The sequence below is a fragment of the Euleptes europaea genome, chromosome 4 (genome assembly GCF_029931775.1).
Source record: "Euleptes europaea isolate rEulEur1 chromosome 4, rEulEur1.hap1, whole genome shotgun sequence".
Lineage (NCBI taxonomy): Eukaryota > Metazoa > Chordata > Lepidosauria > Squamata > Sphaerodactylidae > Euleptes > Euleptes europaea.
This window is the reverse complement of record NC_079315.1, coordinates 114,904,959-114,929,811: the sequence shown is the minus strand read 5'-3', so window position 1 is coordinate 114,929,811 and position 24,853 is coordinate 114,904,959. Positions and strand designations below refer to the sequence as shown.

The following is a 24,853-nucleotide window of genomic DNA, read 5'->3' as shown; positions in this document are numbered from 1 at the left end:
AAATGGCCACCTCCCGGCACCTTTCTGAGTTAATTTTTATACTAGCGGTGTCACTGCTGAATTAAAACCTCCTCCTGCAATAACAAATTTGGTATCTTCTCCAAATTAATTTGTGAGAACACAAATATGACAGTCTTTGAAAGAAACCAACCTACTCAGAAATGACAGTCAAGAACTTGAACAATGGAAGATTTGGGGGGTATTTCCATGATAATGGAAGCCCTGTTTGATGCATGGCAAGGATATCATCCCACCTTCCTTAGAAGGAGATCAGGGCAGCATTTAGGGTTGCCATCCTCCAGGTACTAGCTGGAGATCTCCTGCTATTGCAACTGATCTCCAGCTGATAGAGATCAGTTCACCTGGAGAAAATGGCCGCTTTGGCAATTGGACTCTATGGCATTGAAGCCCCTCCCCTCCTCAGGCTCCACTCCAAAATCCTCCCACCAGTGGCAAAGAGGGACCTGGCAACCCTAGGAACTGATCTCTGTACTCTGGAAATGAATTGTAATTCTGGGAGAACTCCAGGCCCCACCTGGAAATTGGCAACCACGGGGGCTTATACATCACAGTCCCCAAAATAAAAGGAAAGGTCCAAAGCTGCTTATCAGTATATTTAATGTGAACTCTCTTTGCATGGGTCTCCAGCCACTGCTGCGATCCACTCTGCTTCTATAAATGCTGCTATACAAGAAGAGTTGGTTTTCATACCCCGCTTTTCTCTACCTTTAAGGAGTCCCAAAGCAGCTTACAAACCCCTCCCTCCCCGCCACAACAGACACCTTGTGTGGTAGGTGGGGCTGAGAGAGTTTAGAGAGAACTGTAACTAGCCCAAGGTCACCCAGCAGGCTTCATGTGGAGGAGTGGGGAATCCAACCTGGTTCTCCAGATCAGAGTCTGTCAATCTCAGCCATGGCTTCTCATAGGAACTCCATTTCTTTTTTTCAACCAGCCTTCTTCTGAGGTTATTTACAAGCTCCCAGAGATGTTCCCTTTTTCGGTTTCCTGTTGTCTCATGGTACGGCTTCCTTGGCTTTTGTCAGGGGAGACAGCCCTCCCGCAGAAGCAGCATTAAATCACTTTACGAAATGATGTGCCAGCCAGTGAGAAGAAGATCACCTGCTGCCAGCTCTAAACATTTTGGAAGCTGAGGTAGACCATCCTCCCTGCCTGGTGAGAGACAGACAGGCAGATTACAGCAGCTGATCATTTTCTCCTCTTCAGTGGCATCCAAAATCTGCCCCACAACATCCTTGGAGAGCCAGAAGGGGCACAGCAGCTGCTTTGCACATGGAACATCCCAGGTCCAATCCCCAGCGTGGTGTAGTGTGGTGGTTTGGAGAGGTGGACTCTGATCTGGAGAACCGGGTTTGATTCCCCACTCCTCCACACGAGTGGCGGAGGTTCATCTGGTGAACTGGATTTATTTCCCCACTCCTACACATGAAGCCAGCTGGGTGACCTTGGGCTAGTCACAGCTCTCTTAGAGCGCTCTCAGCCCCACCTGCCTCACAGGGTGTTTGTTGTGGGGAGGGGAAGGGAAGGAGATTGTAAGCCGATTTCATTCTTCCTTAAGTGCTAAAGAAAGTTGGCATATTAAAACCAGCTCTTCTTTTTCTTCTCCCATTGAGATGACCAGGTGAAAGACCTCTGCCTGAGACCCTGGAGAGCAATTTTCCTCCAGGCCAGATTAGCATATGACCTAGCAAAATAATTGAAAAAGGGCAATTAAATCTTGAATGCATAAAGATTCTACATAACTTTGGACTAACCAGAGAATCCATACAGGAAGGAAGATTACCCTTAGATAACAGGCCCAGGGCAAGCGGAGAACATGTCCTCTGAGCATCAAAATGAGTGTAAATCTTATCTCTAGCATACATAAATCTCCCCAGGCTTCAAATCTCCAGGAATTTCCCAACCCAGAGTTTTAACCTTAGACCAGTGGTCGGCAAACCGTGGCTCCTGAGCCGCATGCGGCTCTTTGGCCCCTTGAGTGCGGCTCTGGACTGCAGGATCGAGGCCGCCCACCTGAGAGAAGCCACCTTCCCCAGGCGCGGAGGGCGCGGGGGGACTGGTTTCCTTCGGCGGAGGATCGGGGCTGCGCGGCGTGGCGGAGGAGAGCCTGGCGTCCCTTCCCCGTCCTCGCCGGGCTCTGCGCGCATGCAGAAGTCCTGCAAAAGTTCTCCACCTTTCCGCCAGCCCAGAGCCGTCGCCGCCACCGCGCCTGGGGGGCGGGTCTTTGCAACGTGCTGGAGAGGGAGGGAGGCCCCAATCCAGCACACACACACCCTCCCCCACCTTCCTCACCTGCAAACTCCAGTGCGTAGCCCTCGTGGCCTGCCCTTCCCTTCCGCCGCTGGAGAACGACTGCGAGAGGGGAGGGGGGGAGGACGCCTCTCCGCCTTCCTCCTCCTCTTCTTCCTCCTCCTTCTCCTCCTCAGAGGCCGAGGTGCTGAGGAGGGGCGGCCGGGCGGATGACAGGCCAGCCGGGGAGGGAAGGAAGGAAGGAGCCCAGGCGGCGGCGAGGAGGAGGAGGTTGGGCCCCGGGGGGGGGGGGAAGCCATGTTTGAATCATGCACATTTTCCCCATCCAGATTCTCAAAACTCTGCATGGGGGGTTATTGGCCATTTATGAATGGGAAGTTTGCCTTGGATTTGCCACTCAGATGCACATTTTCCGCATCCAGATTCTCAAAACTCAACAATAAGCCCCCCTGCAGAGTTTTGAGAATGCAGACGGGGAAAATGTACAGTGTTTGTCAGTCATTGTCATGATTTAATTTTATGGATACCTTACTTACAATTAAATTTTTATCAATAAATAAGATCGCTATTAAGTATGATATCAAGTTTTATTCAGTGTACCTATAGTTTAATTAAGACTTAAAACTTTAGTTAAAGTTTATTAAGTTAATAAACAGCGTACCTACCTATATAGTTTAAGTTTAAGAAATTTGGCTCTCAAAAGAAATCTCAATCGTTGTACTGTTGATATTTGGCTCTGTTGACTAATGAGTTTGCCTTAGACCCGTGTTGGCAAACCTATGGCACGCGTGCCACTTCCGGCACACGTAGCCCTCTTTGCCGGCACGCGTGGGTGAGCTCCAAAAGGCCTCCTGGGTCGTCTGTGCCCCTCCCTCTCTCAGCTGAGCTCCCCCCACACCATGCGTGCATCGTCGGGTCAACTTCCTGCCTCGCACGCACACGGCTGGCTTCTTCCTCTCCCCCCCTCTTGCCCCACAACAGCTGATAGGCGGCGGGGAGGCCAGCAGCAACGAGGCGGGGCCTTCTCCTCTAGGCTCCAGCAGCAGCTCCTCCTCACCACCTTCCTCCTCCTTGTCCCCCTCAGGCGGCTCCCAGCAGTCCAGCTCCAGGCTGCCGCCGCCATCCTCCTCCTCCTCAGGCGCCTCTCCCCCTGCTGTTTTCGCCCACCTCCTCCTCCTCCGGGCGCTCGTGGAGGGCCAGGCGGCCCCTCAACAGCCGCGCGTCCGCCGGAGAAAGGCCTGCCATCTCCCGCCGTCCTCCCCCTCTCCCCCGTTCGCGCTCATCCCTGACTCCTGCGGTAAGCTTGTGGGGTAGCCAGAGCCACCCTCGAGTCCTCCGGCTTGGGCGTGGCTGCATGGCCTCTGCCTTCTCCCTCCCCGCCCCCTAAGGTCGCCCGCAGGCTGACGGGGTCGCAAGTGTTGGCGCGCTCGCCCTCGCCGCCCCTCCTCCCCTGCCCAATGCCACTGCGACGGGGCCCAACGTCTCCGCTGTCCCATGCCGTCGCCTCGCCGCCTCCCCAGAGCTGCCGGTAAGGGGGGGGAGAACTTCGGGTGTGCATCCTGGAGCAAGTCCTGGGTGGGGCTTGAGGCCCGACCCAGGACACTTTCTTCCTTCCTTACATCCTTTCTTCCCCAGTTCCTTCCTTCTCTTTCCTTTTTCTTTCTTTCTTTCTTTCTTTCTTTCTTTCTTTCTTTCTTTCTTTCTTTCTTTCTTTCTTTCTTTCTTTCTCTCTCTCTCTCTCTCTCTCTCTCTCTCTCTCTTCTCTCTTTCTCTCTCTCTTTCTGTCTTTCTCTTTCTCTGTCCCTCCCCCCTTTCTTTCTTTCTTTCTTTCTTTCTTTCTTTCTTTCTTTCTTTCTTTCTTTCTTTCTTTCTCCTTTCTTCCTTCCTTCCCCAGTTCCTTCATTCTCTTTCCTCTCCCAGTTCCTTCCTTTCTCCATCCCTCCCCCTTCCCCTACTAGGGCTGCCAACCTCTAGGTGGTGGCTGGAGACCTGGCAACCCTAGCAATAATGTCCAGTATTCAGGTTAAATTGCTGTATTGGCACTTGGCGATAAATAAGTGGGTTTTGGGTTGCAGTTTGGGCACTCTGTCTCTAAAAGGTTCGCCATCACTGCCTTAGACAGAACACCAACCAACCAGCCCCCAGATAGTCCTGGGATGACTAAAAGTTGCATTCCCTGCTGCTCAGGATTCCCACAAAAGCCTGGTAGAACTCAATCTCTGGGTCTGTTAGCTGGGCTGGCCCTCACTATCTCTCTCACTGCCTCTCCACATCTATTGTGTATGCTAAGTGCCGTCTAGTCGCTTCCGACTCATGGTGACCTTATGAATCAATGTCCTCCAAAATGTCCTGTCTTTGACAGCCTTGCTCATCTCTTGCAAATTGAGGGCCGTGGCTTCTTTTATAGAGTCAATCCATCTCTTGTTGGGTCTTCCTCTTTTCATGCTGCCCTCCACTTTTCCTAACATGACTGTCTTTTCTAGTTACTCTTGGCTTCTCATAATGTGACCAAATACGATAGCCTCAGTTTAGTCATTTTAGCTTCTAGGGTCAGTTCAGGCTTCATTTGATCTATAACCCACTGATTTGGTTTTTTTTTTTTGGCAGTCCATGGTATCCGTAACACTCTTCTCCAATACTCTCCTCCAACACCACATTTCAAAGCAGTCTACTTTCTTCCTGTCACATCTATTACACAAGGTTTTTAATCAATCAAACACACACACACACACACGTAAACTTACACTGCCCTTCTCAAATTTATTGGTAGTGTTCACGCTGTTGATAAGCATCCGGTCCCCGGTATCTCCTTGGTCGCCGATGAGACAAGTAAAGACTTTGGCGTCTGTCCCGCTTCCGCTCACCGACCCGGTCTGCACAGTCACTCGGTACTTTATCACTGCAAAGGCACAGGTTAATAAAAAAAAAATCCCCCGAAGAAGCTGTTCAGCTTTTTCCATATGGTTGACTGCTGTCGCTGTAGAGCAGGGTGTTCTACTTCACAGCACGCGATTCCCACAGGGCAATTCTCCTGAAGTATTATTGGGTTTCGGACATCTACGAGGCTGGTCATCCCCGCAAGAATAATAAAACCAAGCAGAGGCTCTGAGCAACAGTGGAAAGTAGCCTGCTGCTGAATGAATATGTCATAAAACACATTGATTTTGTCCCACTCGCTTATTACCATATTTAACAAAAAGGAAGACAACCCTGAATGTAAGATGACTCTCCCTTTAAAAGGTTATAAAGAAGAGTTTTATTACCATATGTATTTGTAACTTCGTATGAGAATTTAAGATGACCCCTGTTTTTTTGGACGCCACTCCTGGGGAAAACCCTAGTCTTCCTTTCAGGTTAACAGAATAGTTGTTTAATCAAAATGCTGTGTGGAAACTGGGTTGATCAGGAATTCAGTGGCTCAAAATAGCATAAACTGGGGGGAGGGGAATCCCTTGAGAATATTTGAGCCAGTTGAGACTTATGGACTCCTGAAGAGATTATGTCCTTGTATTAGGGTCGCCAGGTCCCTCTTCGCCACCGGCGGGAGGTTTTTGGGGTGGGGCCTGAGGAGGGTGGGGTTTGGGGAAGGGGGGGACTTCAGTGTCATAGACTCCAATTGGCAAAACGGCCATTTTCTCCAGGTGAATTGATCTCTATCAGCTGGAGATCAGTTGTAATACCAGGAGATCTCCACCTAGTACCTGGAAGTTGGCAACCCCACCTTGTATGCATAAATAATTCTTCACAGATGAGTGTTCACAGAGAGTCAGTGTGATTAGTGGCAAGAGGCGAACAGAGGTGGTTTGCAGTTGCCTGCCTCTGCCTAGTGACCCTGGATTTCTTTGATGGTCTCCCATCCAAGTGCTAGCCAGTGCTGACCCTGCTTAGCTTTTGAGATCTGACAAGACTGGGATAGCATGACCCATCTAGGACAAGGCAACTATGTATTGGTGGGAAATGCTGTCATGTCGAATGACTTATGACGACCCTGTAGGGTTTTCAACGCAAGAGACCAACAGAGGTGGTTGGCTATTGCCTGCCTTTGTGTAGCAGCCCTAGACTTCCTTGGTGGTCTCCCACTCAAGAATTAATCAGGGCCAACCCTGCTTAGCTTCCGAGATCTGGGCTTCCATCTACAGTCCCTAAAATGCAAACCCTATTCATGTGAATAGACCACAATGCACTGTGATTAAAAGTTATCCCTTCCCCGCCTTGGCCAGCACCCACTGAAGCAATCGAAGAATAGTCCAATTAAGATTACTTAGTGCCTTTTCAAACGAAGTGCCTGGAAGAGATGCCATTGGATCTGACGTTCCTGTACAGAAGTGGTTCTGGGCAAACTGTGCTGTGCAAATTGGGAGCTGGTCTTGCAAATTCCCCTCCCTCCATTTCCTATGTGGGCCCTAACCGTGTTTTAGTGCTGTATTTTCACCAACACTCTTCATGCTTAATACTGAACAGAATGATTTAACTAGCATCTCAAACCAGATGAGCGCATGTAAAAATATGTTCATGTGAATTGCCACCTAGTGGCCAAGTTGCAGGTATTTTTGCTTAAAAGTAAAATTAGGCCTGCTCCATTTCCTAAAATGGAATATGGTTGCCAAACCCCTTCAGAGGGCAGGGGATCCCCCACTTTAGGGCCCTTATTTCTATGGTAAAGACCATAGCAACCAGGGGAACTTCCTAGAGTGTCGCCATCAGTGCCATCCTCCCAATTTTTTCAATGCCATTTTTCTCAGATTATCAACAGTAGGGATTGAGGGATGGAGTAGGGTTGCCAACCTGGAGAGCTCCTGCTATTACAACTTATCACCAGCCGATAGAGATCAGTTCCCCTGGAGAAAATGGCAGCTTTGGCGATTGGACTCTATGGCATTGAAGTCCCTCCCCTCCCCAAACCCCACCCTCCTCAGACTCCACCCCAAAAACCTCCCGCCGGTGGGGAAGAGGGACCTGGCAACCCTAGGCTGGAGACTGCCTGCTGCCAGCAGGCAAATGGCAAAATGATCTAATAATTAATAATTAAGTGCTGTCAAGTCGCACCTGACTTATGGTGACCCCATGAAATTCCACCTCATGGGATTTTCAAGGCAAGACATGAGAGTAGGAATCGTTGGCCATTACCTTCCTCTGCATAGCCAACCTGGTCTTCCATGGTGGTCTCCCATCTAAGTACTGACCATGGCCAACCCTGCTTAGCTTCTGACCTCTGACCAGCTCAGACTAGTCTGGGCTATTTCAGCATCTCCTGGTCGTTTATGCATGGTTACTTTCACTCATGTTTGCCCCCGGTCTGTCTAGGTTGTTCCTTGGAGTTATGCAAGAGTTTTCCGTCCATTAGAGATGACCTCATGCCTAGCCCTTGCAATGTCCGGGTCTTCCCATTCCTCTGTTAGCCCAACTCTTTCCCTGAGGAAAGCCCGGGTGAAATCCCCATGCAGAAGGCAAAGTGCAGAGAACTCAAGCTTGGTTTTGCTCACAGCCAGTTACAAAGCAGCATGTCCAGAGGCTGGGATTCAAATACTCCCTGCTTCCTCAGAGCTCGTTCTGAGGCTTGGATTTCTCCCCACCCCTCCTTTCAGATTGCTCTGTTTGTTTTTGTTGTTTGTTTGTTCTTAAAATGCTTTTTTATGTGGCAATTGGGTTTGGGGGTTTCTCTCACACACAGTAGGGCTGTCGATTCGGTTCCATCCGAACTGAAAAACAGCCAAATTTGCCCCGATTCGGCGGTTTCTAGTTCGGAGAGAACCAAAGTCAAAAAAGGAGGGAAAACGACGAGCCGAACTCAACGAGTTCAGGCGGACACCGGATAAATTCGTACAACTTCGGCGCCCCCAAATCAGCATTCTCCCGCGGCCAATAGGTGGCCAAGCTGGGTCTTTTTCTGGCCAATCAGTCGCGGATGAGCCCGGCTGCTGCGTGGCCCGGGGAGAGAAAGAGAGTGTCTGTGTGTGTGTGAGAGAGATCCCCGTTGGGGGGGCATGTGCATGGTCCCAGGTTGCTGCGCAGCCTGGGGGGGGGAGAGAGTGTCTGTGTGTGTGAGAGAGAGATCCCCGTGTGTGTGTGTGGGGTGCATGTGCGGCCAGGGGAGGGAAGGAGAGAGAGAGAGGCCATATATGCACAGGTTTTGCCTTGGATTTGCTGCTCTCTAGATGCACATTTTCCCCATCCGAATTCTGAAAAATCAACAATAAGCTCCCATGCAGAGTTTTGAGAATCTGGACGGGGAAAATGTGCATCTAGAGAGCGGCAATTCCAAGGCAAAACCTCACGTGCATAAATGGCCAGAGAGTCTGTGTGTGTGAGTCTGCATTCCTTCCATCGCTGCTGCTCCTGTGCTGCTCCTGTGCTGATCGTGAGAGATCCTGAGCTGAGGTGACCTGCTGCTGCTTGCTGGAATCAGATTGGATTACTCCTCCTGACCCCTGCTTCTGCTGGAAGAGAAGACATCCACAGTTTGACCCATTTTGGGGCTTTTCTCTATAACTTTTTTCCTCTGTGTGTGTATGGGGGGGAGATTCTGTGGGGGGGAAGCCAAAGGGGGGATGTTCTGCTGGAGGGGGGTTGATTGCCTCTGCACTAGTGTTTTTTTGCTGTTTTCACTGGTTGCCACCTTCGCCTGGAGGTCAGTGTGGGTCGGTGAGTCTCTCTCGCTGGCTACCCCGTTGTTCTCCTTTGTTTGGAATTTGCGTCTTCTTGTCGCGGGGGGTGGGCTGTTCTGCTTGGGGGGGGTTGATTGTCTCTGTGGGCCGTGTCCATAGAATCCGAGCTTTTGCCTTCTTTTGCGCGATGGGGGGGAATGGCGTGTAGCGGGCGTGCATGTGTGTATGCGCCAGTGGTGTTGTGTGCCATACAATGCAGCATCCTGCTTATTACCCCCCTCTCCGCCCCCCCCCCCCCCGGGTGTCCCTGCTCAGGATTTCTCCTTTCCCCTGACAGTGACAGCTCAGCCATGTTGACTCCTCCCTCAACTCCCCCCTGGTCTTTGTTGTTTTTGGGTGCCCCCGTGGCTGAGGAAGCGGTGACAGGAGGAAGCAAAATGTAGAGGAAAGGGCGGGCAGTCCTGATCCTCCGGCCTGCTTACTCAGAAGTAAGAACCGCGGTGGGGCTTTGCTCCCAAGGTAAAGCGGAGCGAATTGTAAACGACGACGCCTTTTATCAGTCCGCAACAATGGGAGGTTTTGCCTTGGATTTTCCGCTCTCTAGATGCACATTTTCCCCATCCAAATTCTCAAATCTCAACAATAAGCCCCCCTGCAAAGTTTTGAGAATTTGGATGGGGGAAATGTGCATCTAGAAAGCGGAAAATCCAAAGCAAAACCTCCCGTGCATAAATAGCCAACGAGAAACAATGGGAGGTTTTGCCTTGGATTTGCCGCTCTCGAGATGCATATTAAGGATTGCCTGCTCCCATTCATTCCAATGGGTGGATGGGGGGACCCCTTCCAGACCCCATAACTCGGGACCCCCTGACCCAATCTTCACCAAACCTGGGGGTTCTTGCAAGTAGGGTCCCTCCAAGCTACCCTGAAAGTTTGGGAACTCGACCTCCAAAAATGCCCCCCTGGAGCAGTGGAAAGCCGCAAATGTGCTTTAAATGGCTTTATTCAGCCAAATTTATTTGGGAACGCTGAATTTCATGCGGAATTCCACGGATCCGAATAGGGGGAGTTTGGACTTCGGCATTTTCCGAATAAAAATGGGCCGAATTTTGCTGAATCCGAATTTTACCGAATTTATTTTTTTTCAACAGCCCTATCTCACAGTAAGCACTACAAGTAAGCCAAGTACAAAACAGCATTTAAAGGGGCAGGACTTGATTTGAGCTTGGAGACAGCTGGTGCCTAGACTACCAACAGGAAGGCGTGGGTCCAGGCAGCAACGAACCTCAGGTAAAACTCCCAGGCTTAAACGACCTCTGTGCTACTTAGACATCTAATCCTATCTAAACCCACGCTAAGCCTAAAATTATAATGAAAGGAAAGGAACGTTGTGAATGACACTGAAGGAAGACATGCATGTTCTCAGGGCAGCTCCAGATTTCAAACCATAATATCCAGGGAAACAGCATGCCATCTGCCCTGGGTCTCAGCGGCTTTTGTATATTCTTCAGTATACAAACAAGAGTTTCCACCAGGGTGGGTCACACTGCCCCATGCAGCTGGCAAAGAGCATCCATCCGGGAAATGTCTGCAGTTCCTCTCCATCAACTGCTTCACAGTGGATTAAAAATAAACTCCATCAAAGGTTTGTTGACATTTTAATCACAGCATTTGCAATTATAATCATTCTCACAACATCTCAGGAACAGGCCTCCTCTGCATATTGATCAACAAGCAAGATGGAACTACCAAACGTGGCTCAGATCCACATAGCTCAAACCTCTGCTTTTGGCTGAAAATCCAAGGCTGCTCTGAGCTTATGGCAAGTTGAGTCGTATCTGGAGTCCATGCGGGAGTGAACTTTTTAAAAACATGCCATGGTTGTAAATATATATTAGTATATAGGTAAAGGTAAAGGTAGTCCCCTGTGCAAGCACTGGGTCATTCCTGACCCATGGGGTGGCATCACATCCCGACGTTTACTAGGCAGACTTTGTTTATGGGAAGCTTTGCCAGTGCCTTCCCCAGTCATCTTCCCTTTACCCCCAGCAAGCTGGGTACTCACTTTACCAACCTCGGACGGATGGAAGGCTGAGTCAGCCTTGAGCCGGCTACCTGAAACCAACTTCCGTTGGGATCGAACTCATGTTGTGAGCAGAGCTTGGACTGCAGTACTGCAGCTTACCACTCTGTGCCACGGGGCTCATTTATATTAGTATATACTAATTAGTATATACCAGTATAGTATATATTAGTATATACTAATATATCCTATTAAGATCCTGATCAGGTACAATTATTGTAATATACTATTCAGAAATATATAGTGAAACATTTCGATAATAAGTTTTTAAAGTATTTGATTTGTCATTGTAATTTTGTTAGAAAGAAGTTTGGAAGTTTGAGAATGTTCTGAGAAAGTTAACCCCTATGAAACAAGTGAAACCTAGGAGCTTGTCAACAACACAGAATTTGGCTGCTACATGAAGGAGACAACTTGCAGCATATGATATATGAAGAAGCACTGTATAAAAGAATGATTTTATATTCACTCTGTATTAAAAGGTGTCATTTTGTAAGACTTTCATTACAAATGTAATATGTACCTTGGCTACTATTGAATTCATATTTATATACAAATACTTTGTGAGTTTTGAATATAAATTCACACCATATAGTTGGGTACTATTTTATATTTTGATGGTTGTAAACCAGGCTGGGTTTATCTCCCATCGACTGCCAGGCTGTGACTGGCTAAGACAATGACCCATTTGTTATCTGATGTATGTTACAAGATAGGTCTATTGGCAAATATGAATCTGGGGAGCTCTGAATGGGTTTGTGGATGGACCAGTTGGAGAAAGATGGGAAAGTCTGCTTTGGGCTGAATAGTAAGAGGACATACGTACAGCCTTATAGGTCTAGGATGCATCATTAGAGAGATGGAGAACTTGGATTATGTGGGGGAGGAAGACATCCACTTACTTGGGGAAAAGTCAGCATTTCAAGAACCTGAGATTTAAAAAAACAACAACAACAGGAAAACACCCATGTTTTGGCAATGAGCTGGAAAACCACATGGCTTGTGTCTAAGCAGAATCCCAGAAGCTAAAGAGCAGGAAAAGCTGGACTTCCAGATTGAAGGGCTAGGAGCAGCAAAGACCCTTTTCTACCGGTGTGCAAAAATGTGTTCCTTCCTCGTCCCTCCCAATCTCTAAAGAATGTGCTTAATTTAGATGAAATGTGTACCCAATCTTTCCTGGAAGGAGCTCTGCATGGTGAAGATGTAGCCAAAACATCAGTTGTCATTCTAATTCTTTGAACATGTCCCACAACCCAGAACCAGTAATGCGTGGTCTTCCGAACGTTTGGAGAAGCCGATGATGATTATTCCCAGAATTCATCCTGCTAAAGGCCTTTGCAAAAACGGCAGCAGAGACTGTGCCAATAAAGGGAAACAGCCCACACCAAGGGCCTCAACCTCTCTAGGCACTGCTTAACCAAAATCGACTCGTCAGTGATACTGAAGTCCTGATGAGAACTTCCCTCTTCTTACCTGGCATGACCTCCTTCACGAGCGGTCCCTCGGCTGGGAGTTCCCTCACAATCTCCCTGTCGTCTTCGTTGGAGTCCAGCCAGCGATTGCACTTAAAGGTGTACTTCTCTTTGGTCAACGTTTTCAAGAGGGTTACCTTTTAATTAAGCAACGATGCCATCAGAATTCACAGCAGCAACAATGAATGAACAAATGAAGATATGAATGAACAAACTAGATAGATAGATAGATAGATAGATAGATAGATAGATAGATAGATAGACAGACAGATGAGAGAGAGAGAGAGAGAGAGAGAGAGAGAGAGAGAGAGAGAGAGAGAGAGAGAGAGAGATATGAGAGAGAGGAAGATAGATAGATAGATAGATAGATAGATAGATAGATAGATAGATAGATAGATAGATAGATAGATAGACAGATAGATGAGAGAGAGAGATGAGAGAGAGAGGACAGACAGATAGACAGACAGACAGACAGACAGATAGATAGATAAGCAGAGAGACAGATAGAGTAGGGTTGCCAACCTCCAGGTGGTGGCTGGAGATCTCCTGCTATTACAACCTATCTCCCACCAATAGGAATCAGTTCCCCTGGAGAAAATGGCTGCTTTGGCAATTGGACTCTATGGCATTGAAGTCCCTCCCCTCCCCAAACCCCGCCCTCCTCAGGCTCCACCCCCAAAATCTCCAGGTATTTCCCAACCCGGAGCTGGTAACCCTAAGGTAGAAAGATAGAGAGATAGGTATGCAGGGGTAAACAAACAATGCAAGTCAGTTACCAGACAGGTTAGATCTCAAGGTGAGAGGATCTGAGCTAATTGCTAGGATGCTTCTAAGACTTTCTGTCCTCTGCAACCTGGAAATTCAGCTAAACATGCTGTCAGGTTCTTTGTTCTCAGAATGCAAAGGGAGACAGGCTTCATCTGACATGTGACAAAATCTATTTTGCTTTCGTTTATGCTGCAAACACCTTTGTCTGAGGACTCTATAGGCAAAAGTTACATCTTAAAATACATTTGGAGCTTCACAAGGCTGGAGGCAAGAGCAGGTTGGGGCGGGACAGAGCTTTTCCCACAGCACCGCTTTCAGATGCTGAGAATTCCAGCAAGTTGCTCGTCCAAACATGGACTGAGAACAGTGTCGCCAGATTCCTGCTGGGGATGGGAGATCTCCCGCCCCCTGCTCCCAGTGACCACTGCCACTCAGATGGGCAAATGCCTGGAGAAAATGTCTGGCAAAATGGGGAACATGTTTGGCGTCTCTGACGTGATAATACCGCTTCCAGCGCAACCTGGAAGTGATGTCACCACAATGCGTGACAATCTAGGATTCACCCATTATAGACCCATAGCAAAGACATCATTTCCAGGTTGCGCCGGAAGCCACATCATCCCCGACTTTCCCAGGCAACCCTAACGGACCAGAATGCAAGGAGTCCGAAACTCCAGTCTTCATTTACCTTCAGTGTGGTGTAGTGGTTAAGAGCGGTGGACTCTGATCTGGAGAACCAGATTTGATTCCCCACTCCTCCACATGAGCAGCGGAGGCTAATCTGGTGGACGGGATGTGTTTCCCCACTCCTACACAGGAAGCCAGCTGGGTGACCTTGGGCAAGTTACAGTTCTATTAAGAGCTCTCTCAGCCCCACCTACCTCACAGGGTGTCTGTTGACCTAACCTCGGTCTTCTGGACCAAGAGGAAGCAGGTAGTCGCCTTTTCTGGCTGAATGCCACCCTTTCATTCGGGAATGGACATGACAGCAGACCAAAGCTAACAAGGCAGGAATGACCATTTGGTCTACCCCTGTGGGGCTTCATGGTTTATTAACCCCATTAGATCCTCTTAAGCACAAAAGGGGGCAGAAACCTATCAACTTGCATTAGAGACCCAAATGCTGAGATCAAGAAACAGCCTGACCTCATTAGGAAGTAAATAGGGATTGTGTAGTAAAAGGAACACATTTGAAAGCCTGTAGGCTTAGAGAGCCAGCGTGGTGCACTGGTTAAGAGCAACGGACTCTAATCTGGAGAATCAGGTTGATTCCCCACTCCTCCACATGAGCAAAGGACTTTAATCTGGAGAACTGCATTTGATTGGGAAAGTTTAGCCTGGAGAAGGGGAGGTTGAGGGGGAGGACATGATTGCTCTCTTTAACTATTTGAAGGGCTGTCACGTCGAGGAGGGCAGGGAGCTGTTCCTGTTGGCAGCAGATAATAGGACTCGAAATAATGGGTTTAAACTACAAGCGGAGAGGTACTGGCTGGATATTAGGAAAATTTTTACAGTAAGAGTTGTTCAACAGTGGAATCAGCTACCTAGGGAGGTAGTGAGCTCTCTCTCACTGGCAGTCTTTAAGCAGAGGCTGGACAAACACTTGTCAGGGATGCTCCAGGTTGATCCTGCATCGAGCAGGGAGTTGGACTAGAACTTTGCACATTGCTCACAACCAGGAGTCCATCTAGTTTCCATGGCACAATCCATCTTGTGGGCTCATTACCTTTTGCAGATGCCAGCCAGAAAACGGGGTCCGCTTCTCATGCCATATTCGGATCTTGTAAAAGGTGCCCAGATCTGGGAGCTCGATCTGCAGGAAGAAGCACCAAGAAGTTCATAGTAGCATCATCCCACTGGGGGGGAATCCACCACCAGGGACTACTCTTGATCAAGGCTCACTGAAAAGAGTGGGAGCTGGATTGTACCAGAGGGTTCTTGCACACGTCAGTGGGAGTAAAGCAAGACAGCTCTGCTATGTTACCTACATCAGGAGAATGTATTTCCCCCCAATCCAAACTTCTTGGTTTTCCAAGGAAATCTCAAACAAGGAAGAAGGGAACCAAACCCAAACCCAAAAAACATGTTAGGAATCAAAAAAGGTTGTGTGTGTGTTAAGTGCCATCAAGTTGCTTCCGACTCATGGTGACCCTATGAATCAATGTCCTCCAAAATGTCCTATCTTTGACAGCCTTGCTCAGACCTTGCAAATTGTGTGCTGTGGCTTCCTTTATTGAGTCAATCCATCTCTTGTTGGGTCTTCCTCTTTACCTGCTGCCCTCAACTTTTCCTAATGTGACTGTCTTTTCCATTGACTCTTGTCTTCTCATCATGTGACCAAAATATGATAGCCTCAGTTTAGTCATTTTAGCTTCTAGGATCAGTTCAGGCTTGATTTGATCTATAACCCACTGATTATTTTTTTTTGGCAGTCCACAGTATTTGTAACACTCTCCTCCAACACCACATTTCAAAGGAATCTACTTTCTTCATATCAGCCTTCTTCACTGTCCTTCTTTCACACCCATACATAGAAATAGGGAATACGATTACATGAATTAACTTGATCTTGGTGGCCAGTGACACATCCTTACACTTCAGAATATTTTCTAGCTCCTTCATGGCTGCCCTTCCCAGTCTCAATCTCCTTCTAGGTTGAGCTAGCGTGAATACCCAAAATAATAGTTTCTTTATTGTGTGCACAAATCCATTAAAAAAGATTAAAAACCAAACCCTCATAGTGGTATTAAAACCACCATATATAAACAATACAATTTGGTAGCATGCATAAACCACTGTGACCAGATGCATTTTGGCCAAAAGGCCTTCCTCAGTGGTCTCAGAAAATATCTGCACACGTACAGAGATAAATATACAGTTATTTTTCATGTCTGAGCAGGTTAACTGGGTCAAGTAGCCAATCACTTAAATATACACAGCAGAAAATGGAATGCTGAACTAGATGGGCGCCGAGGTCACAGTTTTTCTGAGGCTCTGAGAAACCTTGGACCAGAAGCCCTGGATGGGTCACGATACCAAGTAAAATTGGACTTGTGGGTCACCATACCAAAAAGGTTGGGAACCGCTGACCTAGGAGATTATATGGAAGGAGTGAACTGACTCCTGGTAAACTGAGCAGGAAAACAAGACTGGCTGTGGACTTGGAAAGGTAGAGCTGGAAAGGACCCTCAAGGGCCATCTAGTCCCCCTAGGGCTGTTGATTCGGTTCGGCCCGAACAGAAAAACAGCCGAATTTCTCTCAATTCGGTGGTTTTTTGGTTTGGACGAACCGAACTCAAAAAGGGGGAGGAACCGGGGAGCCGAATTGGCCGAGTTCAGGGTGTTCCCGAATAAATTCGGCCGATTCGGGCACTTTCCCCCACCCCACGCGTCTTCAGGGAGCTTCCCTGGAGACGCGCGGGGTGCCCTTTAAACAGATCTGCGCCTCCGGCGCAGATCTGTTTAAAGGGCACCCCGCGCTTCTCCAGGGGAGCCCCCTGAAGGGGCATGGGGTGCCCTTTAAACAGATCTGTGCCTCCCGGCCAGGAGGCACAGATCTGTTTAAAGGGCACCTCGCGCCTCTCCAGGGGAGCCCCCTGAAGGGGCGCAGGGTGCCCTTTAAAGAGATCTGCGCCTCCCTACCGGGAGGCACAGATCTATTTAAAGCTCCCCCCAGTTCTGCCGGGAGTCCCGGCAGGGCTGGGGGGGGGTCTGGAAACCCTCTGCGCTGCCTGCGCAGACAGCGCAGAGGGTCTTGCCAGCCCCCCGCCAGCCCTGCCAGGAGTCCAGGCAGGGCTGGGGGGGTGTCTGGAAACCCTCTGTGCTGTCTGCGCAGAGGGCGCAGAGGCGCTTGACAGCCCCCCGCCTGCCTTCCCGGGAGTCCCGGGAGGGGGGGAGGGGGGTCTTTAAACCTCTCTGCGCTGCCTGCGCAGACAGCACAGAGGGGCTTGTTTAAAGGGCCCCCCACGCGCCTTCAGGGTGCTTCCCTGAAGGCGATTGGGGGCCCTTTAAACAGATCTGCGCCTCCCAGCTGGGTGGCGCAGATCTGTTTAAAGGGCCGCCACGCGCCTTCAGGGAATCCCCCTGAAGGCGCGCGGGAGGGGCGAATTTTCCCCCGAACTCCAGATCACCCCAAATTTCCGGGGATCCGAAGCGGGGGAGTTCGGACTTCGGCACGGCCCGAATAAAAACGGGCCGAATTTTGCCGAAGCCGAACTATACCAAATTTTTTTTTCAACAGCCCTAAGTCCCCCTGCACAATGCATGAAATTCAAAACTACCTCCCCCCCCAACTCCTCCAGTGACCCCTGCTCTGTGCCCAGAGGAAGGAAGAAAAAACAACAACCCTCTAAGATCCCTGGGCCAATCTAACCTGGAAGAAAGGGTCCTGCTGCTAAAATCCCAAATTCTCTGATTGCCTTCACAATGAACCTGTTCCACAGCTGTCCATAAAGGCAGCCGCTAAGTCAGCATCCAGCATCTCTCCTGTCTCTGATGTATGCCTCTCCTTACATGCGCTATTCAGAGTCTCAAAGTTTAGAGCATCTTACAAAAATGTCAACATGCTTTCTATTAACCTCTTCTGAAGGGTATTCAGTCCCTTCACATCAACAGCCTGGGCCTGGCTATTCTTCTGTGCCTTCTAAGCAGCACTAGCTGAAAACAACAAGTGTAATAAGTTGGGCTGATTCTCATGCTGGACAGTAGCAAAAGTAGTCTAAGGGTCGTGCACAAATTTTGGCTAGACGAGAAGCCCTACCATGAACTTGTCCGTTTGTCCCGCTTCAAAGTTATCGGAGTTGTTGTCCAGCTTCATTTCGTCCGACTTCCCTTTGTCTCCAAAAATCTGGAGGAAGATGGGGGCATCTGTCCCTGCCCCCCTCATGTCGCTTGTCCAGATCCACAGCGACCAAGGATTTTCTACAAACAAAAAGAAAAGATTCTACATCATTGAAAAGGCAATATTGGCTCTGTCCTGCAATTAACAATTGAAGATAGCTTAGTGTTATTATATAGAATAATTACATTCTAATGAGATAACTAAATAAGGTTATGATATATGAAAGTATTTTATTACTTTTACTTTTTCTTTTATTAGTATTCTGCATGCTAAATATTATATAAGTAAATTTCTGACATCAGTAAACATGAAAGTGCAATCTCTTAGGTAAAATACCTATATACATATAGATATATGTATGTATACAACAGGACAATAGGGTGTTAATTAACTAATATTATGCTTTGTAAGTATTCAATGGTTTTATATTAGTTGAGGTTAGAAGGTTTATATTCACTCCAGCTATTTATAAACAGCAACTTGTCCAAGACCTGTATTGATAGGTAGAACAGTTGTGTGGTGTAGTTTGCGTGTTTTTCTGTTGTATGTTTTATATTATGTTGAAAAAGTAAAAATAAAATAAAACCAGAAAAGGCAATGCTGGTGACAAACTGCCACATGTGTGAGCAGGGATTTTGTTCATGTGCAGTCAGGGTTCAGAATGCTAGGTACGTAAATCCAACGTGCATAACTGTATTATTGAGCCCCTTGCTTCTGTTAAAGTACTTTGTGACGGTCAGGAGGCTGACCAGCCCCTGAAGGGAAAATCAGCCACTCAGATGAACCCATAGATGAGCTCCAGCATCCAGTCACCTTCGAGGAGAGGGAGGATGAAGAAGAAGAGTTGGTTTTTATATGCCGACTTTCTCTACCTTTTAAGGAGAATCAAACCAGCTTACAATCGCCTTCCCTTCCTCTCCCCACAACAGACACCTCGTGAAGTAGGTGGGGTAGAGAGAGTTTGGAGAGACCAACTCTTCTTCTTCTTCCTTGTACACCACAAAACGTTCCTCACAGCAACAAACCTAAAGCCTATACTCTGCCCTCAGCCTATGCACTCGCTACTTTCAGAAAACCTGGAAACTGAGGGGAAGGTTTATAGTTCAAGATGAACCTAGATCTCAAAAATCTTAGGAGGCTGTGTGCGTCCCCTCAGTGGGGTAGGGGAGAGAGAAAGGATTGTCACAGTTTTCTTGATTGTTGTGAAGCTCTGTTTCCCCGCACCACTGACTGTTTTTGTAAGTGTATGCACCTAATTTATGTTAAGCTCTTACTCGTGCTAAAATACTGGAATAACAGACGGAGGTTTTCTTAGCACAGAGATGCAGTGATGTGAAAAGGAAAGGCTTCCGTTTGATTAATAAAAAGTCCTCTTCACCCTGCCAATTATACTGGCCTCAAGCCACAGTCAATAATTGTACACTTCCTACAAGTTTCCTGACCAGGAAAAGGCAAATTTGAGGCAGGGCACATCTGACTTTCAAGGTGAATGGAGTAATAATTTGCAAGACTCACTCAGAGTTGAAAGGAGATTTGTATCACGAGCCCATTCTAACTTTGCAGAATTTCTACCTTTGTTGCGTTGGGGAACATTGGGAAGGGGCTGTGGCTCAGATTGTAGAGCATCTGCCTGGCGTGTAGAAGGTTCCAGGTTCAGTCCCCGGCATCTCCAGTTAAAGGGACTAGGCAAGCAGGTGATGTGAAAGACCTCTGCCTGAGACCCCGGCAAGCTGCTGCCAGTCTGAGTAGACAATACTGACTTGGATGGACCAAGGGTCTGATTCAGTATAAGGCAGCTTCATGTGATCTGGGGATGGATCCAGTGCTAAATTTCCAATAATAGGAAAGGGGGAAGATTTTCACCATAGACCTCTGATTCACCCTTCAAACTGATCCTGAGGGTCCCCGACCCCGAGAACCACTATTTCGGGGAACATTTGGGGCATCACCAAGACAGAGGAGGCAAGAATGACCCATTCCTCTAACAGAAATCCATTCAAATGAAAATGATTGCTGGATCTAACCCCGTGTCATGTACTCTGAAGTGATGCAGCACAGAGACCCCTCAGCCGACCTATTTTGAGGACTTCTTGTACAGATAAAATGAACCCCGTAAAGAACTCACTGTGTGTTGCCTTGAGGTTAGGGAAGGGCTGTGGCTCAGTGGAAGAGACTCTGCTTCGCATGTAAAAGGTCCCAGGTTCAATCCCCAGCATCTCCAGTTAAGGGGGTGAGGCAAGTAGGACCCCAGCCTGAGACCCTGGAGAGCCACTGCCCATCTGAGTAGACAATACTGACCTTGGTGGACTTGATGGTCTGATTCAATGTAAGGCAGCTTTATGTGTTTGGGGAGGGGCCATGGGCCAGTGGTAGAGCATCTGCTTGTCATGCAAAAGGTCCCAGGTTCAACCCCCGTCAGTAGGTGATGTGAAAGACCTCAGCCTGAGACCCTGGAGAACCACTGCCTCTCAGAGTAGACAGTATTGATCTTGATGGACCAGGGGTTTGATTCAGTATAAGGTGAAGTTTTACATCATTGCTGGACTCCCCATCCTCTCCCACCCTCTTTTTTCCAGTGTGGGGGTTACTGCGCCCGACCAAGTCTTTAGTGGCTGCTATTCCCTTATTATAAGAATGCCATCTTGTTATTTTATCTCTCTCTGTGTTGGATATTGTGGTTTTAAAAAAGGTAAAGGTCCCCTGTGAAAGTGCCAGGTCATTCCTGACCCATGGGGTGACGTCACATCCAGACATTTCCAAGGCAGACTTTGTTTGCGGGGTGGTTTGCCAGTGCCTTCCCCAGTCATCTTCCCTTTACCCCCAGCAAGCTGGGTACTCATTTCACCGACCTCAGAAGGATGGAAGGCTGAGTCCACCTTGAGCCGGCTACCTGAAACCGACTTCCGTCGGGATCGAACTCAGGTCGTGAGCAAAGCTTTTGACTGCAGTACTGCAGCTTAACATGCTCCTATTGTGGTTTTAGCTGATGTTTTATGGTTTTAAATGTTGTTACCCACTCTGAGCCTGCTCTGGCTGGGAATGAGGGTGGGCTATAAATGTAGACCTGAACACATAAACACACATGAGGCTGCCTTAAACTGAATCAGTCCCTTGGTCCATCCAAGTCAGTACTGTCTACTCAGACCGGGAGCAGCTCTCCGGGGTCTCAGGCAGAGAAGGTCTTTCACATCACCTACTTGCCTAGTCCCTGTAACTGGAGACGCCGGGGATTGAACCTGGGACCTTCTGCATGCCAAGGAGATGCTCTACTACTGAGCTACAGCCCTTCCCCTACCACCCTTAATAATAAATAATTAAAGCAGCTTCATGTGAGGTACCTGGAGAAAGGCTGTGATACAAATGAAATGCACTGTAGCCATGAATAATAACCGTGCCACTATTATTCTTTCTTTTCTTTTTAATCTTTCTCGGGAAGACTTGTCAGCATCCGCGTTGGAAAATTAATTCCGTCAGAGGTCTCGAAAAGGGAACGCGAGGAACGCTCCTGCCCTGGCAGGGAAGCAGGTGAGATGACAATAGGAATTATCCCACCACACGGCCGCGAAAGGGCACCATTGACTTCAGGCCAGCGCTTCCCGCCCATTTAATATACAGCAGCCACAAAGGAATTACACTGTCAATAGCAATCAAGGTGGATAATGGGGCAGTTTAGAGGTCATAAATACTTTCGCTGAATGGACTGCTGCGCGGAGATAGTGGCGGCAACATTAAGTAATATTTGCGGTAATGAGCTTGTTTTCAACTGAATTGCCTCTTAAACAGGACGAACGGCTCGTTGCAAAAGCATCTTGAGTGTACGGGGCCCTAACCCATTTTCCAAAGTGTTCATAGCCTAACATGATTAGGGAGCGGAGAGAGAGCTGGAATCCTCCTGGCCAGGTGGCGAGCCTTTCTGCTTTCTTCTGAAGCACCTCTTAGTTGTCTTATGATTGTATTATTCAAAGGGGTTTACATATTCTGTACGTATCGTTGAAAAGAGCATCGGAGTCACTGTTCAGTTGTGTCTACAGCTGCTTCCACAGAGAAGAGCGAAAACCGCAAACCTGCCATGGCAGCGGCTGCAAGCAGGGTGGGAGAACGCAGCAACGGCATCCAGGCACACTGACCCTTTGCCACCTGCTGTTGTCACCTCCAAATTTTGCTCCATCATGTCTGTGCAAAACCACAGAAGTGAGAACAATTTCTCTTCCTCTCTTTCAAATCTCACCTTGAGGTGAGAAATTCCCATGCTTAACTATCCTTGCACATTGGCTCCCCGTACAGTGAAGTAGTAGTAGTAGTAGTAGTAGTAGTAGTAGTAGTAGAAGAAGAAGAAGAAGAAGAAGAAGAAGAAGAAGAAGAAGAAGAAGAGGAAGAGGAAGAGGAAGAAGGAGAAGGAGAGTTGGTTTTTATACCCCAGTTTTCTCTACCTGCAAGGATACTCAACCTGGCTTACAATTACCTTCCCTTCCTCTTTCCACAACAGGCACCTTGTGAGGTAAGTGGGGCTGAGAGAGTTGGAGAGAACTGTGACTGGCCCAAGGTCACCCAGATAGCTTCATGTGGAGGAGTGGGGAATCAAACCCAGTTCTCCAGATTAGAGTCTGCAACCCCTAACCACTACACCACACTGGCTCTCATTACATGAACATCCAAAGCTGCCTCATACTAAGTCACCCCTCTCAGTACAGTCTCCTCTGACAGATAATTTATAGTGGGTTAGCCGTGTTAGTCTGTCTGCAGTAGTAGAAAAGAGCAAGAGTCCAGTAGCACCTTAAAGACTAACAGACTGCCAGAAAATATTTTTGTTAGTTTTTAAGGTGCTACTGGACTCTTGCTCTCCTCTGACAGAGGCCTTTTATGCTTGGCTGTTTCCCTCATGGTCACCCCTCCAATTTGGGTGTTTTTTTCTGATCATGTGTGCCGTTTCTGACCATCAGAGGTCACCTCACTCTCTCCCTGATTTCCTCACATTTTGTCCGGATTTTCAAATTCGTGATAAAACAGGTCTCTGAAAACTCGGGTAAAATGTGGGGAAACGCTGGGGGGAACTCTATGGCCTTGAAGTCCCTCTCCTTCCCAAACCCCGCCCTCCTCAGGCTCCACCCCAAACACCTCCTGCCGGTGGCAAAGAGGGACCTTGCAACCCTAGGCTTAGACCTGGTTTGTGGTGGCTCAAGCACAGGAAGGGGTGGTTTCTTCCTTGCTTGGGGAAACAAAACATCTCAAGCTTCACGGTCTTGGGCACCTACTTTTCAATCTCTTCTGGCGCATGGAGAGCATTTCGTAGAGCTCCCGTTCCACCAGCCCATCACCTTCATCTTCATCTAGCCACTTCCCGCAAGGAAACGTCTGCTCAATGCCAGTAAATGGGCAATACACCGTCACCTAGTGGGAGAAGAAGGGAGGGGGGGGGAACAACCCGGCACAATAAATAATCCCAATTTACTTTTACCCATTTCCCCAACTAGTATTATTATTATCTCTTTATTCACAACATTTGTATCCCTCTTTTCTGCCCTCATAAGGGCCACCAAGACGGATAACGATTTAAAACACCCATAATAAAATCACATTTTAAAACCATTCAAATCAAGCCCCCAAACACACATCATCGAAATGAATTAAAAACAGTTAACATACATACAAAGACATAAAAACAGCCTTACTTGTAATCCTTATAATGACTTTCTAAGGTAGGCCTCATATAGGGTTGCCAACCTCCAGGTGGTGTGGAACAAAACCAGCAGTTGTTTAGCCCACTCAAATTTACAACAATTGTTGCGTTGAAACCAATGCTTATAATTTATGTAAGCTTAGAGGTTTTCATGATATTAACAGTCATATCATGTAATAGTGAAACGGCAATTTCTAACACAAGCTACAAAATCAGTTGAAATAATATCCAACAGCTATCGTGTCCTAGATGCTTGAGTATAGTTCCTATTATTAAATGCGTTGGAACGTCCCACGTTTTTGCAGTACTCTCAGCGTCTGTAGCCTTGTGGTTCCGATGTTGCCCCTGGGCAACACTATACAGCAAGCTAACTTTGGTTTACCAAACCCCCAGGTGGTGGCTAGAGATCTCCTGCTATTACAACTGATCTCCAACCAATAGAGATCAGTTCACCTGGAGAAAATGGCTGCTTTTGAAATTGGACTCTAAGTCCCTCCCCTCTCCAAACCCCACTGTCCTTAGACTCCAACCCAAAAACCTCCCGCTGGTGGCGAAGAGGGACCTGGCAACCCTAGCCTCAGAGCTGACGCTGGAAAGTTTTGGCTTTTCTAGAACCTAGAATTGCCAGCCTCCAGCAGGAGCCTGGAGATCTCCCAGAATTGCAACAGATCTCCAGTTTACAAAGATCTGCTGATAAAACGGCTGCTTTGGAGGATGGACTGTATGGTATTATACCCTGCTGAGGTCCCCAGCCTGCTCAGGCTCCACTCCCAAATCTCCCGGAATTCCCCAACCTGAAGCTGGCAACCCAACAACCTCCTAACCAATGACGGACCTTAAATTTGATCCAAGGGCTTCACACTCATAGCTGTAATCACTATGATTACACCAACTCTGCGTAAAACTATTGGCAATTCAAATTTTCCAGAGCAGAGTCATTAGATTAAATCACTCTTCAAGACTTCAACAGGAACAAAAACCATGCATAAATTGCAAATATGATCAAGATTAGAATGGGAAAGTTTAAAGTATTCAGATTTGGCTCGAAGGGACTTTAAACAAAAATCCTAAGGCTGTAATTTTGTGCATACTTAGTAGAAAATAAATCCAATTGAACACAGTGGGAATTCCTTGCAACTA

The 24,853-nt window shown here is 47.9% G+C and overlaps 1 protein-coding gene across 1 annotated transcript in view; it reads right to left on the bottom strand.

Annotated features, from left to right (window-relative positions):
• The window catches only part of LOXHD1 (lipoxygenase homology PLAT domains 1), a 170,337-nt gene that overhangs the window by 99,496 nt on the left and 45,988 nt on the right, over positions 1 to 24,853 (bottom strand). Inside the window, exons 10-14 of the mRNA XM_056849078.1 lie at positions 23,289 to 23,424; positions 17,956 to 18,116; positions 14,923 to 15,009; positions 12,430 to 12,565; positions 5,013 to 5,167 (exon numbers count right to left, since the gene is read on the bottom strand). Coding sequence (XP_056705056.1) covers positions 5,013 to 5,167; positions 12,430 to 12,565; positions 14,923 to 15,009; positions 17,956 to 18,116; positions 23,289 to 23,424 — 675 coding nt within the window. The remainder of the gene's footprint in view (positions 1 to 5,012; positions 5,168 to 12,429; positions 12,566 to 14,922; positions 15,010 to 17,955; positions 18,117 to 23,288; positions 23,425 to 24,853) is intronic.